The sequence below is a fragment of the Triturus cristatus genome, chromosome 8, assembly GCF_964204655.1.
Source record: "Triturus cristatus chromosome 8, aTriCri1.1, whole genome shotgun sequence".
NCBI classification, from domain to species: Eukaryota; Metazoa; Chordata; class Amphibia; order Caudata; family Salamandridae; genus Triturus; species Triturus cristatus.
In genome coordinates, this window is record NC_140591.1 from 1,595,698,975 (window position 1) to 1,595,715,906 (window position 16,932).

Genomic DNA, 16,932 nt, shown 5'->3' on the forward strand with positions numbered 1-16,932 from the left:
CTGATACGGAGTCCTGTGTGGTGGTATTACTGGGCCTAGTACGAACATGGGAGAAGGACCTCCCCTAGGGGGCTTCTCAGCGGCGCTCGGCTATAACTTTGCGGTAGGAAGGTGCCCCGGAGTAGTCTCCCCGACTCCCCGGTGGTCCCCCCTCCAACACAGGCCATCTGCTGTGCATTTATTTGTGTATGTGAGTGTGTGCATCTGACTCGTTTCTCTAGGTATTACATCCAGGGGTCATATGTGATTAACTTCTGCAATCTTCCAAGTGTGTTTGACACTTGTTCCATATCTGGTGTTTCCATCACGGGAAGCACTAGGGGTGAACATAAGGCAGCTGTGTTATGTTGATCTGATAATGGGTCACTCTGACACTTTAACAAGTGTTTATGGGGAATTTGGGTAGCGCAGGCAACAGTGGATCTGTGGTGTGCTGGAATTCTCCGAGTGGGACCTTTCTACAAAGTGATTTGATGTTAACAGCAGCAACAGCAGACTATTTTGAACAAGTATGGTCTGTGCTTTTTTCTCGCCTAGCTAAAAGTACTGAAGCTGCCTATGGAAATGGCAATGTATCAGACATTGTATAGATAAAGAGGACTGAACTGATGTGTACATCACTGGTAGAAAACATCTCTGCTTTCAATGTTTCTCTGTTGACCATCCTGTGCTGAGAAGTGTTGCAGAGAGCATCTTGTATACATTGTATGGAAACTCTATATGTCTATGGTACTGCATTCTTCATGGTAATCTATGTGGTCTTAAGCTGTTAATAATATTTAATTGAAAAAGCATAAACTGTATTTGCCGGATCTAGCAATGGCACGTGAGAGTGTCTGTGCCTGCTGCACACACGCAGGGCATGTACTTTGCCAGTTTCTTAGTCTCGTCACCGGGTCACAGCTGTTAATATTCCCCTGACCCTCCCTCTGTGAATCCACTTACTTGTGCTTTTCTGGTTAAAGGCTCTTCCTTTCTGTGCCTCAGCTTTGTCATTGGGTCCTTAGGAACCAGGTCTCCGGAGCATCATTTGTAGGTAAGCTGTGCTGAGATCCTGCAAACACCTGGAAAAATTTGTCGCCCTGCAAAACAGCAACATAAACAAATAAATAATACATATACCTTTGGCTGTCTGGGTCAAAGCCAAGTATTATTAGCCAAGTGCTCACTCCTATTGAAATACTGCATTCACGTTCCAAATGAAAGAAAATATCCTTCCAGAACCTCTGAATCAAGGGACATTGTAGTATAATATGTGCCCAATTGGCTGAAGGATGGTTAAAGCAGCGGAAGCATTGCGCTGATTGGTTGGTATACATTTTAGATTAAAAAAAAAAAGAGGAGTTCTATAAAGTTGCCATTTACTAAAAAACAACATCCTTCGCCAATTGGCTCCCCTTAATGTACTAAAATTAAGATCGTTAATTGCGGACCACATACTCGCTGAAATTTCCAACCCCTTCTTCTTCCAGATAAGCTTGTTAAATTATTATACATTGCAATGGCTGTAGCTAGATCACTTCTGCTTCAAAGATGGCGATCAGATCTTATACCTTCTGTCCATGAATGGGTTCGAAAAATGAAACTAGTTAGAAAACGCGAACGAGCCTATGCTTTACGAATTGGGGGACTTAAGAAGTTTGAGAGAATCTGGGCAGCCTATTTTGATTAAGATCTCTAAATTCAATGTATTTTTTAGGAGGTACCTCCATCATCCTCGATATTTAGGTTTGGTAACACTAGGATCTTGAATTATTATGCAAACATTTGACAGGTTTTCTCTGAGTCAGTTACATCATTGAATACAGGATGATTTATTATGTTCTACATACTCGCTGATTTTTATTTATATGTTAAGATACCCAAGGTTCAATCCATTGTTAAGTTCTGATTTATGAATGGAAGTGGATACTGTGTTCTTTGTCTTTCGTAAAATGGCCTAAATGTTTATGCTGCTTATCTTTCTGGATTTTAAGATGTATTCCCTCTTGGTAAATTTGTGCTATTTATTAACTCTGTGTTAATATCATCACATTTAATGAATTATTATTGATGTATTTACGGATACAAAAATGTTTGTTATATGGAAAAGATATACATATATATATATACCTTTGGCTGTGAAACTGCTGGAGTGATTGTGTGAAACTGAATTCTGCTATTCATGTTGAATCACATTGAATTACAATGTATATGTGTATGCTTTCCCTATTCAATAACCGCACGATGACAGAGGACCACAAACATTAGTACAATACCACTAATTAAATAAAAAGATCCTTAAGATACATGGAAGGCATCAATTGGAAAAATCATGAAAGAAAATGAAATGATCAAAGGACCTGGGCTGCAAAAAATAGTGAACCAATTGTTTAAGGCAGAATCCAATCTTGCTTATAACTAATATTTACATGGCTGTCAGTAGAGACACAAAAATGTTGAATTGAGTTCTTTTCTACAGCAGTAGACTCTAAGGGGCATATTTGCAAGCCCCTCTGTGTCACTCTTGCACCACACAACGTAGTGCCGCAGTGACACAACTTAAAAGGACATTTATCAAGCCACGCAAGGCCACCTTGCACGGCCCCGAGTGGCTTCATATATCTCTAGTAATGCAATGCAGAGCCAATCGCACTGCGTTGCATTACTGTGCTCCAGGGAGGCGTTTCCATGGGTGTTCCCATGCAACATCCATGAATTTCGATGCATTCCCAGATTTACCAGAAGTGATCGACATGGAAATGCACCAGAAACCCTTGCCTCCGCAGGTGACGAGTAACGAGGATAAATGTGCCTTTCTCCTCGTTTTCTCATCTTTCTAGGTCTGCTGCATTCTCTCAATGCAGGGGTGCCTGAGCAGGGTATAAAGCATGAATGTGCCGCATTGACTTCAATACAACACATTCCGGCCCTTTCCCTGCCATGCAGAGCAGCCCATCAAGGTGACTTTCTCCGCTGCACTGTGTGAGTTGCCCATAAATATGGCCCGAAATCTCCCACTCTTCACAATGCCTATAACCATCATTCTCTAAAGCGACTGAAAAGATACATGCAGGGCCACTCTTACTATTGTATGCAATGCAGCACAGCAAAGGAACCTGCTGCACAGCATTGTGTGGAATATATGGAACATTTCTGCTCTCTTCTTGCGCGGGTGCACTGTGCGCTGCTGGCAGCAATGCAGGCATCTATGCACCATGGTGCAAGGGTGCCTGAGTTATGGGCAGGATTGTTTTTGAGCAGGAAGACAGACCTTCCTGCACAAAAACTATACTCAGAGGCATATTCCTCTTTCTCTGCATGCTCCAGAATGAAGCACACACGGAAAGAGGAAGTAACAAGGAGAACTTAAAGATTTGTCTCCTTGTTATGCGTCTGTTGGGGTGGCGCACCATTTTGACGCAAACCCACGCTTTGTAAATCTGGATTTGTGTCAAAATATATGGGTAGGTGCATGTCCATTCCCTCCACATATAACGCCTACCCAATGCAAAGTAATGTAAAGTGGTGCTATGCGCCTTGCTGCTGTGTTTGTTTGTATTTACTAAACTATGCAGAGTGTCTTTCCATAGCTTGGTAAATGCCAAAAAGGATTTTGAATCGGAGCTCTGACACAAACCTGAGGCAAAATCACAGTAAATATGGGCTGCAGTGTGCCATTAAAAATAATAAACATATTAATATTCCAATTCCACTCAATGTATTTTTTGCACTCATTTCCTCACATATATTTCCATCAGAACTTCTTGTCAGACCCCATTGAGGGCATCATGGGGCGAGAATTGTCTACTGGGCTGCAGCTGTGAGGGTTGAGGCTGTTTTGCCTCTGATGTCCCAGGGGTGTCTTACTATGTCTCTGCCTACTGGGTGAATTACAACCCCTTTCACACTTGACTCTTAATGGCAGCCATTGTAAGCTGTCAGAGGCTTCTTAAGGAAGTAGAGTGGTGGGGCTCGAGCTCAGAGTGCAATCATCAGCCAACTACTCATTAGGGGCATATCTGGCTTTGTGGTAATCTTTTCAAGAAAGGACAACAGAACATAATGCTACACACTATTATCAGAAAACAATTGAGTGTCACTGGACTCTAGGTTAATGCAGCACACCTTACCAGTTGTGGCTGCTGCCAATATGCAGTGGGGGGGGGGGGGGGGAAGGGTAGCAGGAGGGGAGGGGTTGCATTTAAAAAAAAGAAAATCTTACCTGATCCTGCAGCCACGTCGCGCTTCGGTGCACCTTGTTCTCCTGCTGCTCTTGACAGTCCTTGGGACAGACTCCCCGACCAATCAAGACACTGCTCTCATACTACAAGACCAGTGCCACGATTGGCTTGAGTGGGCTAGTTTAACGCTCTGCTCAGGCACAGGGAGTCTGTGCTGGTTCTTCACAGGACTGTAGAATACAGCCGGGTTAGAGAAACCTAACTGCGCATGTCTGTTTGGCCGGCTTAAGATTATCAACAGCCCTGCCCCCTTACACACGCTGGCTCAGCCAGCCGCTAAAAACTAAAACAATATTAAAATGTTCTTTTATTTTGTCAGCTGGTGGCTCTGAGCCAGTGGGACAATACTCCTCCACCATTGCGGAGGAGCTGCCCCAGCCTTTTGCACTCCTCGACTGTTTCTACTCTTTTCCCGGTTCTGTTTAGGACCACCTTTTCTATGGGACTAACAGTGGTGGCATGAATACAGTTGAGGTACTGATACAATTACCCCCGAATATGGTGTGTGCATAGTCTGAACAAGTTCCTTACCACTTGCTGTTGAAATGATTCCACTCTGGCTTGGTTTAGCAGCCCAAGCCTTTTGGCATGCCGGCACACTCTGGTTGAGGGTTGTCAGCTCTTTGCATCTTCTGTCTAAGTCTTGGGGCCATGTATGGCAATGCGCCTGCTTAGGATCCCTTTGCTGAGCAAGAGCAGGAGGCAACAGTACTCATGGCTTGTCATCCTGACAAGGCAGTCAGTGATGGTCTTTGGCATCGGAGTCTTGGCAATGCGCCTACTGAGGCTGGCAGGTCCTCGATGGGACCCCGATCGGTTCAAGTGATACTTGGGCAGATGCAGACCTGTTGGGCTGATCACGATTTCAGAAAATACAGCCCTGCACGTGCCAGGTACAAAATCAGTAATTGCAGAACTACACAGGCTGCTTATACCCGGTCTTGCACTGGGCAATCACCTTTTGGGCAGTTGAGGTCACACAAAGGACTAATCGTCATGCCTTCCTAGACAGACACTCCTTTAAAATCTAAATGTGCATTTGATTCTGGTTTTGCCTGCACTGTGAATGCACATGTATTGTGACATCGAGCTCATATAGATCTTATATGGCCAGAAAGGTTGCCCATTTTAGGTCCAGTAGAGCTGGTCCCATGCCAGAATCCTCTAGGAATTTCTGAAGGTAGCCTGGCCTCATCCTCCTCAGTTTATGGTCTTTGTCTCCTCTTCCAGCTACGGGAATGCAGGCTCTACACTTTCCCTCTCTGGGGAGATATCCTCACCCCCCATCATGTGGCACCTTTATAAGGGCCTCTCCAAAAGTACCTAATATTTTACAATCCCGTATGCTAATAACTAAAATTGACACAGGCATAGCTTTTTCAGGTCATAAATGGCCTGATTTGCATTTTTCTCTGTACAAAGTCCCATTTCGTGATTTGGTAACCTTTTACTGAATCGCAAAATGGGTTTGCAATTCTGTATTAGGAAGGGGCCTTGTGAGGTTGTCCCTTCCTAATAGCAAGTCACAGTGGTGTGTTGGAATGCTTTGCAACAGAAATGTGGTCGCAAAATATTTGCATTTTACCACCAACTTAAAGAAACCCATTTGCAGATGGTAAGGGGTCCCCAGAGGAATGTATGCGAAAATGTTTTTTAAGAGCAGGCAGTCGTCCTGTGTCTACACATAAAATGAAAAGAAAATGTTTTTGTTTTAAACACGTTTCCTTTAAGGAGAAAAGTATGCATTAAAAAAAAAGTTGCTTTATTTAAAAGCAAACACAGGCCACTAGCTCTGTGTTATTAGCGATTTCCAATGGGTCTCAAAGTGCGACCTACCTCATGAATATTAATGAGTCAGGTCAGTTGAAACCCCATTAGGAATCAATAAATGTGCTTACGACACATTAGTACATAGGTGCTTGCAATTAGCTAATAGCGAATCACAAAAATATCTTATTAGGTAATTGCAAATTACTTACCAATGTACATGTGGCCCAATGTTCCTTTTTACAGGGTTACCTCCTCAGAGGGTTTACTCTCTCAGGAGCCCACACAATGCCCCTAAAACCTTGCATGAACATTTTGACCTTGGGGACCCCTCTCTCTTTGCTTCCCCTCCTCTGCATGCTTTATCTCCCTGAGTACAGCTCCTCTAAGTCAACTGCATCTTTTCATTAATCTCTATTATTGTGTTTCTGCACATTGTCCCCACCTCATCTCAAAGAACATAGCCCAGTCCCTTTGAAAATCACACGCTGAAAACTATCAAACCCCAATCTCATCTAGCTCCTTCCATAATATCCCCAACCAGCTGCACAATCACACGGACCTCCCCACTAATGATAAGACTTACCTGCGACCAATTTACTCCATTGAAAACATACTGGCGTAAATGCATGGAGTGGTCTCCCTCAGAGCGCAGAATTAACCCCAAGACCAACAAAAACCAATGACTGCTGCATTCATCTCTAACCAGGGGATCTGGAGCAGCGTGGTGTTGCCTGGAGTAAAGTGCCTCAAAGGTTCTTCAAGGGTAGTAAGCGCTATATAAATGGAACTACAACAAGAGTATGTACACTCACTGTGCACTCATCTGAGGATTTTAGCATCACAGTGCAGACATAAGTGCACACGGTTTCACCTGTGCTCTCCCCACAGCAGAGATGCACATTCACTAAACGAATCAAGAGAGATCTTTTTCTTTCTCTCCGAGGAACTAAGATATTAAATACTAAAGAAAACATGCTAAACTGATTTGTTTAGGAAATGGAACCTGTGATTTGAGGGGGCCCACGACCATCTAACCAGTTAGCCCAAACTGTGCAGGTAAACAGGGGTCTAAGCTCTTGCACACGTGCAAACATGCATCATTCAACAAAACGTAACGTGTACTTGTTAAACGCACGTTCACCAAAGGGTATCTTGGCGCTGAATAATAGATGTGTATTGTTACTCAATTCAATGGCACTCATTTTATCGGCCTCAGAAGGATGAAAGGCTGACTGGACCCACCAGAATTTGAACCTGTGATCATGAGGTCAAACACAGGCCCCTCCAGTGGAGGCATTTGTCCACTAAGCCACCAGAACCAGTTACGACCAAACCACCAGCCCCAGTTACGACCCAGCCACCAGACCTGGTTAGGACCTAGCCTCAAGTCTTGGTTAGGACCCAGCAATCTGCCCCAGTTAGGACCCAGCCACCAGCCCCAGTTAGGACCCAGCCACCAGACCCGATTAGGACCCGGTCACCAGGCCCAGTTACGACCCGGCCCCCAGCCCAGGTTAGGACCCGCCCACCAGCCCCGGTAAGGACCCAGCCACCGGACCCGGTTAGGACTCAGGCACAAGTGCCAGTTAGGACCCGGCCACCAGCCCCGGTTAGGATCCAGCCACCAGCCCTGGTCAGGACCCAGCCACCAGCCCCGGTTAGGATCCAGCCACCAGCCCCAGTTAGGACCTAGCCTCAAGTCCTGGTTAGGACCCAGCAATCTGCCTCAGTTAGGACCCAGCCACCAGACCCGGTTCGGACCCAGGCACAAGTGCCAGTTAGGACCCGGCCACCAGCCCCAGTTAGGACCCAGCCCCGGTTAGGACCCAGCCACCAGCGCCGGTTAGGACCCAGGCACAAGCCCCAGTTAGGACCTAGCCACCAGCCCCGCTTAGGACCCAGGCACCAGACCCGGTTACAAACCAGCCCCAGTTAGGACCCAGCCACCAGACCAGGCTAGGACCCAGGTTATTCTAGGCTTCAAGAGGTAACCTCATCCTTTTTATGTGACACTCAAAGTATTTTCAAACAACGTGAACCCCACTCACAAGCACATTCCATCAAAGTAAACACACATGAATGAATTCTAGTAAGAGGAATACACTCAAAAGAGGTACAGGAACAAGCAGACCTCAGCACCACAGTGGCAGGGTCCTGTTCAACTGAACTAGAATGGACTCGAGTCAGTCTCGGCGTGCAAATCCGACATGTTATAATCCTAATCGCGTGGACATCTGGCGTTCAAGAGACATAAAGTCTTCTTTTAATGTATTTATTGAAGATTTTTACAAGGGACCACAACCTTGAATGTTTTTTAAGGTCCAGAATCAAGAGTCAGAGAAAGACAAGACGTGTCACGCGCCTGTTATGAGTTCCAATGTGCTGCTTCCTCGGAGCCTCGACTTCTCCCCATACACTTAAAGGATTCATAGTGGCTTGGATTCATCTTTAATAAAAAGCCACGATAGAGCCTGCGTGGCTATTAGAATCGCCAGTTATGGACACTCTTTGCTTGATGTGGGCTGTCCGTTGTGTTAACTCGCCCATGGGGGGGAAGGAGGGGTTCGCACGGCTATCAGTCAAGCAGGCAGGACTGACAGCCATCAAAGTGACTGTAGGACCCCCTCTGTCTTTCCCCGTACTTTTTACATAACCTGAATAACAAAGCAATGTATGCGCTTGGTCTCATATTTACGTCCAGAATTGAAATGAAGCTAAACATTGTTACAGGGCAGCGTCGAGCGACGTCAGTGCACACAGCTCCTACTGCTGTGGTCAGGGGCGTAACACAGGCCCCCGCATCCCCCGCAGTGCGGGGGCCCCCCCAAGCTCCAGGGGGCCCCCTCAGCACTGCACTTCGGCCGGGGAGCTCCTGATAAGAGTCCGGAGGGCGCCCCTCCACGTACCTTGCAGGGGGGCCCCCTCAATTATCTTCACGCCGGTGGCTGTGGTAGTCAGGGCACCATTCGATTAGATACAGCGAAAGAGGATCCTGATAACGGGAGCCATCACAAAGGCATTTTGGAGTAAGTCAAGCTTTACTCCTGTAGTACTTTTTACAAACGCTTATATTACTTGTAAATTGGCAACAACACATCAAAAATGGGAACAAAAGGGGAATAAAATGTGAATAGTCATATACAATTTGTGTCGGTGGAAATGGCTTTACACTATTTGCACTTTTACTACATGTATGAGTAACTACTTCCTGTCCTCATACATGTTTTCATGACTGCCTCCATGATGAACACCATTTGCATATTTTTCTGGGAGTCATACCTGCTTCTGCACAGGTGCACTCCTCCTCAGTGCACACAAAATGCACAGAGATGCACAGAACTAAACACTGATATCCCAGAGCCAAGCAGCTGAGCCATAGCCACTGACACAGCTGAGAGAATAGTACATACATACACACACCTTTTGAGGCATAAGCACAATTTTGTTTCTGAGCGTGTCGTTGCACAAAACTTGCACAACTGACAGTTCAGAAGTATTTGCTTATCTTTTTCATAATCTTGTAAAAAAGTTCCTTAAGTGCAAAGGAAGTTGCAGTCTGTGCGGAGTCTCCATTACACCCCCTCTCACCACAAGCATTACTCGTCCTGTAGGAGGCGGGCACTCTTGCCCCGGCTCTGTTGAATCTGTCAGGGCAGTACATGTTCCATCTTGTTGCACTGTTGCACTTATGTGAGTTGGGGCCACAGTGACGAGGGTCACTCGTCTCCATGCCTATTATACAGATAGGTTCTTTCAGGCCACTTCTTTGCCTGGTATTTTGGATGGTTTGTGGCCCTTCTATCTGCAGGGTGTGTTTAGAGTTTGCTTCAAAGCCTATTCATCATACTTTACATTATAATACATATCTGTCGTGATTTTTTCATGATATCGCGACAATAAACCTCTGCCCTGGATACTGGCTTGTGTTTAAACAGGTTTTCAACCCTTCACCGTTTCACTTTTCTCTCTCCAGCAGTCCCTCACCGTGACAGTGAAACGCGTTCAACGTTTCAACACGACGCCTTTGAATCACGGCTCTGCCGTGAGCGTGCTGTGTTATCTTGTACGTTGTGTAAGAAAGGGTTTAAATCTGTCTCTTGGAATTTGGAAAACTCACCCTCCTTTTATCTGTCTCTGCTTGAAGGAAAGAACTGTCGGCCTTCTCTTCGAATCTCGAAAGATTACAAGTTTTAGAGTCGCCCCCTCTTCTCTGCTGCGGTTGGATGAAGCCTGCTGCTGTGCCCTCTGTGGGAGCTCATTCTATGGAACCCGGCCTCTGCTGACTATAGGATGCCAATACTCTATGGCCTGGCGTGTATCTCAACCAGCTTAGTAGTAGAAGTATCCCCTTTCAGTGCCTTATACAGGAAGAGACCATCTCTGCGGGGATGTTCTGTGGTCACATTCATGGGATGGTCCGCCGTGCATCTTACTGTTTACAGTTGACGCAGTGCGCTGCCTTTCACCCTGAAGTGACGCAGCTTCAATAAATACCTGTTCTCAGTGTGTCTCTGTTGAATGAACATCGTGTGCTGTGCACCAGCGCTGCAGAGCGAAGCCTCTATTCTTTAAACGGGAAATCTATTTTTCTGGTATAAGGTGTCGTTTCTGTGCGTCTTCGTTGGACGCGTTATTAGCGCACAAGTGATAAAGGACACGAGCTGGAGTGTCCGAGCTGGCACGCCCTGCACAGTTCGTGGATGCGCTGCATTAATATCATATTTGTGTCAGACCATGCTACAGGCAGTTTGAAAGTGCATTACAGGAATAAGTATCGTGCTTAATTTATTATTATTTTTTTTATTTATGCCCCGTTGCCAGACTGGAGGCCTTTATGGCACAGCGGACGTGGGCCATGGCAGAGCCACTTCTGCTGCCTGGCTATGGCTCACTCCTCACTATCTTTCAGCTCAAAAGAATCATGGGTCTGGCCATCCAAGATGCCAGGTTGGATGGCAGTGGGACTAGGGGGGGGGGGGGCAGGTGAAGAAGATTCGGTAGGTGGTCCCCTGACTGCTATAAGCGCTATGTGCGGCTGCACATGCTCTAGCCCACTGGTTCCGCTTCGTGTGAATTGCAGGTTTCTTTATCCTGGGACTCAGGGAGAAGTTTGCAGCAGTACACCGTTGCATAGTATCATGTGCAGTAGTGTAGGTTTTTTAGCCTGTCAGTAGGGCAATACACTGACGCATGTTCTATTTTCACGTTTGCTTGCAGCTTCTTCATCCTGTGACTCAGGGGAGAAGTCTGCATCGGTCCACCATCACAATGGGGGGATACTCAAGGAGACGGCGGTCAATAGCCCATGAAAGAGAAGCACAGGAGCTCGCGAGGCCACGGTGCGTAAGTTGGGAACAAGAATAGAGTTTCATGGTCAGGGCGGACCGTGCGTGGGATAATTCAGGGAGCTGGTGAACCGCGCTTCAAAAGAAAGTAAGGGACCACCAGCAATCTGGATCCTGCACCTAGGGGGTAACAACCAGGCTCGCCTGGGACGAAGGGTTTTAGTGGAGGAACTTCTCACTGAGGTGGGATGGTAGGCGAAGCGGTGCCCCGATGCTAGGATTGTCTGGTCTCACATGACCCCAAGGTTCCAATGGAGAGGGGGTGAGTCAGGACGAGCGCTGAATCACGCGGTAAAGCGGAACAATAATAAGTTTGATTAGCTGTTCAGGAACTCAAAACTGAAGTCAATAGGACATGGGTACGACTGGGATGATCAGTTCTTTTTGCAAGACGGGGTTCACTTATCATCCAAAGGGAATCAGCCATTAATGGAGGGCATCTTAGCATGGTAGGAGGGCACAAGACGCAGGTCATGACCTCCTAGTGAGCTCAGGGGGAGGCCAGATAGTCGGGCAACTATGCTGGCCTGTGTAAGGTCATGATTGTTAAGCATAGTCTTCGGCCCTTAGTGGCCAGCACCATGTAACTCCAGGGGCAGTAGGCTGTCGGGGTGCGGGGGCCAGGGGATTCACTCTTTCCAGTAGGCCAGTGGCCACCCTCGCACGCGCATGGGCATCAGGGCGCAAGTATGCAGAATTGCAGCCTACGTTTGTGGAGTTTAAGGCTTAGGGTGTAGGGGGGCCCAGGGGAATGTATCCATCCGATAAGCTGTACCCCCTACTCAAGCTTACTCTGGTGGAGCAGTATTTGTAGTTCTACCGGGATCTGGGGCTACCAGTGCCCCCGTTATGAAGTTTAAGGCTTAGGGCATAGGGGGGTCCCCGGGGAAAGTAACCGTCCGATAAGCTGTCCCACCTACGCAAGCTTACGCTGGTGGAGTAATATTTGTAGTTTACCGGAATGTGGGGCTGCCACTCATTGACCTTGCCGTAGGCTCTAGAGGGGACATACAGAAAGTAAAGTATCTACATTTGTAGATTACGTTAGGAGTGGAATTTGCATTAGAGCAGGTTAAGGCTAGACAAGTGACATGTATCTATCAATGTATCTGGACTTTCTGCATAAACTGTATATAAGAAAAATTAATAATCACTGTTTTTAATATGTAATAAATACGGCCAGGGTGTCACTCCCCCTAATCCAAGAACAGTGTGGTTTGAAATGCTTGCCCTGGGGGGAGGGAGGGGGGTACCCCTCCATCCAAGGGTGGATTTGTGGGTGTCTTTGTTAAAAGGGGTCTTAGGCAAGTACCAGGCCATATGAGCCCTCCCACTTACTTATGCTGCGCCGGTCAGTATGAGCCATCCTCCCACTCACTGGTGCAGCACCGGTCAGTCTCAGCCCTCCTCCCACTCACTTCTGCAGCGCAGGTCAGTGTGAGCCCTCCCACTTAATTATGCAGCGCCAGTCAGTTTGAGCCCTCTCGCTTACTTATGCAGTGCCGGTCAGTAAGAGCCATCGTACCACTCACTGGTGCAGTGCCGGTCAGTGTGAGCCCTCCCACTTACTTATGCAGCGCCGGTCAGTATGAGCCATCGTACCACTCACTGGTGCAGTGCCGGTCAGTGTGAGCCCTCCCACTTACTTATGCAGCGCCGGTCAGTATGAGCCATTGTCCCACTCACTGGTGCAGCGCCGGTCAGTATGAGCCATTGTCCCACTCACTGGTGCAGCGCCGTTCAGTGTGAGCCCTCCTCCTATTCACTTCTGCAGCGCCGGTCAGTGTGAGCCCTCCCGCTTACTTATGCAGCGCCGGTCAGTATGAGCCATCCTCCCACTCACTTCTGCAGCGCCGGTCAGTGTGAGCCCTCCTGCTTACTTATGCAGCGCCGGTCAGTATGAGCCATCCTCCCACTCACTGGTGCAGCGCCGGTCAGTGTGAGCCCTCCTCCTATTCACTTCTGCAGTGCCGGTCAGTGTGAGCCCTCCCGCTTACTTATGCAGCGCCGGTCAGTATGAGCCATCCTCCCACTCACTTCTGCAGCGCCGGTCAGTGTGAGCCCTCCTGCTTACGTATGCAGCGCCGGTCAGTATGAGTGATCCTCCCACTCACTTCTGCAGCACAGGTCAGTGTGAGCCCTCCCGCTTACTTATGCAGCGCCGGTCAGTATGAGCCATCCTCCCACTCACTTCTGCAGCGCCGGTCAGTGTGAGCCCTCCCGCTTACTTATGCAGCGCCGGTCAGTATGAGCCATCCTCCCACTCACTGGTGCAGCGCCGGTCAGTGTGAGCCCTTTTCCACTCTCATGTGCAGGTCAGTGTGAGCCATCGTCCCACTCACTGGTGCAGCGTGGGTCAGTATGAGCCATCCTCTCACTCACTGGTGCAGTGCCGGTTTGTGTGAGCCCTCCCGCTTACTTATGCAGCGCCGGTCAGTATGAGCCATCCTCCCACTCACTAGTGCAGTGCCGGTCTGTGTGAGCCCTTTTTCCACTCTCTTGTGCAGCGCACGGTCATTAGGGCTTAGCGCACCCGAGACACCTTAAACCCTTCAGGTTGGAATGTCGATTTTTACTGCGAATTGCACCACATCTGTCACACTTTTTCCGTCTCTCTCCCTCCTTCTGCTCGCCGTGTACGTTTTCAGTTTCTTTAAATGGGCCAAAATCCGATGAGAGAAAATAAATGCCGGTGGGCCCCACCAGTTCAAATTAGGCACTGGGAGGAGGAGTGGCGTATTTTCTGACCCTATCGGAGTAGGCTAACACATTATTACACACTTTCTGCCACCACGTTTCTACAGAACAAAAATAAAGCCCCCGCGCACTCTGTATATCAATCCATTGCTCGCCATAAACAGACTGCACTCACCCAGTTTTCTGTACGCGACTCCAACGCTGTTTCAGAGACACCAGAGGTCAGCGTTTCCGGAGGGCTTGACCCTTATCTGCATTCTCAAATGTGCAACAATTCGGATAATCGCTCTCAGTGCCAACCCCTGGCTCTTTCAGAACCCGCAATTAGCTCACGAGCCTCACCTGCCTGCCCACCCGCCAATCGAAAGCCACAACCGCGCAGAAACCGCAGGTGTGCGTAGGAGCTCCACGCGCTGCCCCAGGTGCAAGGTATTCTTTCAAACAAGCTTGCATAGTGCTCCCACCAAGTGCACTCTGGGAAATGCAGTCCAGTTAGAAAACATTGACACTCGGGTGTAGACCCGGCCCTGAAAAATAAATGTCGGTGCTAAGCACCGGAAAGCACCGGCCCAAATTAAGCACTGGGGCTCAATGTTAATGGCTGAGTCGTCACTGGCGCCTCCGCAGCACCGTCTGCAGGTAAACTGTGCACAGATTCTGCAGACGGATGGAGCCCCTGAAATAATATGGCACCCCTCAAAAAGCAAAGTAAATGAATGATCAACACAGAGCCCTGTGGCTGTGAACCATCGGAGCATGATTCTGTAAGTCTGCCTACTTCGGAATGTATACTTGTGTTTCAGAACATGGGGTATTAAAACATGGATAGAGTGGAACCAACACAAATTCAAACAGATATCTGTACACAGACGCGCATGAGTGTAAGCACAGGGTAGCAGTAAACAAGCAATCTAGAAAATTGTTCGATTGAGTAGAAGCAATTCGGAACAAGCGGAGGCAAAAGACACACGAGTATAAAAGAGCCAGAACAGTGGTGTCTGAATGATTTTAATGCATGGTCAGTACAACAGCAAATCCCAGCGACCCTTTAATCGACATTTTATTTTATTGCTCCGAAAATATTTTAGTATTAACGATGGACCTGTTTTACTTACGCGCGTGCCCTGCTGCAGAGCGGCCTGCCCCGATAGGTACTCCCTCTCCAGACCGGCCTGCCCCGATCGGTACTCCCTCTCCAGACCGGCCTGCCCCGATGGGTACTCCCGCCTGGTCCAGTAACAGCCGCCGCTCCGAGCTCAGAATCTCCTCCGCCGAAGCCCGCAGCAGCCTTTATTACTTTGGAAGCCCCCTCCCTCCCTCGGCGTGAGATGCTCCGGGGTCCGGAGCAGGGGCCCGCTCCAGCCCTCCTGTGACTCGTTTAGACAATGAAGCCAAGAGCCAGTTTCGTCACTGTGCGAGATTAGCTATGTCAAAACACATGTGGGAGTAATTAATGCTATGCATGTTGCAAACGCACATCCAAGCAACATTCTTGTATTGAGAGCAACTTGTACGATTCAGGACTTCATTTTGGTATTGCTGAATAAACTACGATCTAAACTTGAAACTACTGTTGATTAACAGCTTAACACGATTCTACATACTTCCTTTAAACATGTGTAGTCACAAAAGTAAATAAAATTAATTACGAAGCAGCCACATTTGTATCCGTTAACTGTTGTGAAAGAAAACTTATCTTTAAGCTGTATGAAGCCTAAAACATGTCAGTTTTGTAAAAATAAATCACCCAGCGGGACAGTCGTACGCCTCCCGGAAACACTCGTAGGGAATGAAAGATTAAATAAAGCATGTGAAATGTAAGCAGGAACAACATGGTGAACTTAACGCTTTTACATTCACTATTCAGAAATCAGTGAGTGCTTCTGCCTGAAAGATATAGGGCTCAGAAAGGACCCATTTCAATGTCCACTGCTTTATATGCTTACAAAACGTAAGCAGTATGGTTTAAAAAGACCACATTCGTGAACACAAAGCCGCCGTACACATTTTGGGGCATATCAACAAGGGCTTTATCTCTGCTTTTTTGGCTTTAAAAGCCAAAAAAGCAAAGATAAAACTAGCGCCCTATCAACAACAGGGTGCTAACATGCAAATTTGCATGTTAGCACCCTTTTACTCTACGCTTCCCCTTGCATCTCTAATGAGATGCAAAGGGGGCGTTCCAGAGTAAAATAATAGGAGAAATGTCGCTAAGCGACATTTCTCCTATTATCAAGAATGTCGCTAACCCTGTTAGAGACAAAAAAAGCAGCGCTAACCGCGGTTAACGCTGCTTTTTTTACGTCTGCTAATTTTCAGACTCAGCCATGATATCCTATGGAAGGAGGATATCATGGCTAAGTTTGCCTGTCCCTATCAACAAGGTAACGTGTGATTATCGCTGGGTTTCACGTTAGCCTGTTAGCGTGTAGATTTTTATCGCTATTGAGATAAGCGTTGCTAATAGCACGCTATCTCAGCGATAAAAATTCGCGCTAGCCAGCGATAATTATCCAAGCGCTAAGTGCGCTTTGCGATAATTATCGCCGGTTGTTGTTGATATGCCCCCTAGTTTTCCAATCCACCCATCAACCAGGTATTGCAGTATCTCCAGGTTTGGCGCACTTCCCCACTGGGGAAAACAGCGCTTCACTGGCAAACTCAGTAAAGTGACACTAATGTTTTTGGGGTTTGAATAAAACCAATCTGGCCACTTTAAGAACTCCGTCTTGTTTTTTTTATTGACTTTTCATTTTATGAACCTTTTATTTCCGAGGCTTCACTTTGGAATAGAAAAATTTAAAAACGGCATTTCCAGCAAAAGTTTTCTTTTTTGCATCCATTTCACAGGCGAACAAATGAACGACAGGAAGAAAGAGAGGGTGAGAACCATTGCT

General features: G+C 47.3%; 1 protein-coding gene across 3 annotated transcripts in view; it reads right to left on the reverse strand.

Annotated features, from left to right (window-relative positions):
• LOC146806281 (olfactory receptor 56A4-like) overlaps positions 1 to 15,426 on the reverse strand; it is a 168,128-nt gene extending 152,702 nt beyond the window's left edge. The window contains exons 1-2 of one of the 3 annotated variants that reach the window (XM_085620621.1): positions 15,151 to 15,426; positions 946 to 1,082 (exon numbers count right to left, since the gene is read on the reverse strand). In XM_085620621.1, coding sequence (XP_085476747.1) covers positions 946 to 996 — 51 coding nt within the window. In that variant the 5' untranslated portion in view covers positions 997 to 1,082; positions 15,151 to 15,426. Of the gene's footprint in view, positions 1 to 945; positions 1,083 to 14,210; positions 14,385 to 15,150 lie in introns of those variants that run through there. The other 2 variants (XM_085620620.1, XM_085620622.1) reach the window with 2 other exon arrangements.
• Between the last annotated feature and the right edge of the window lie 1,506 nt (positions 15,427 to 16,932).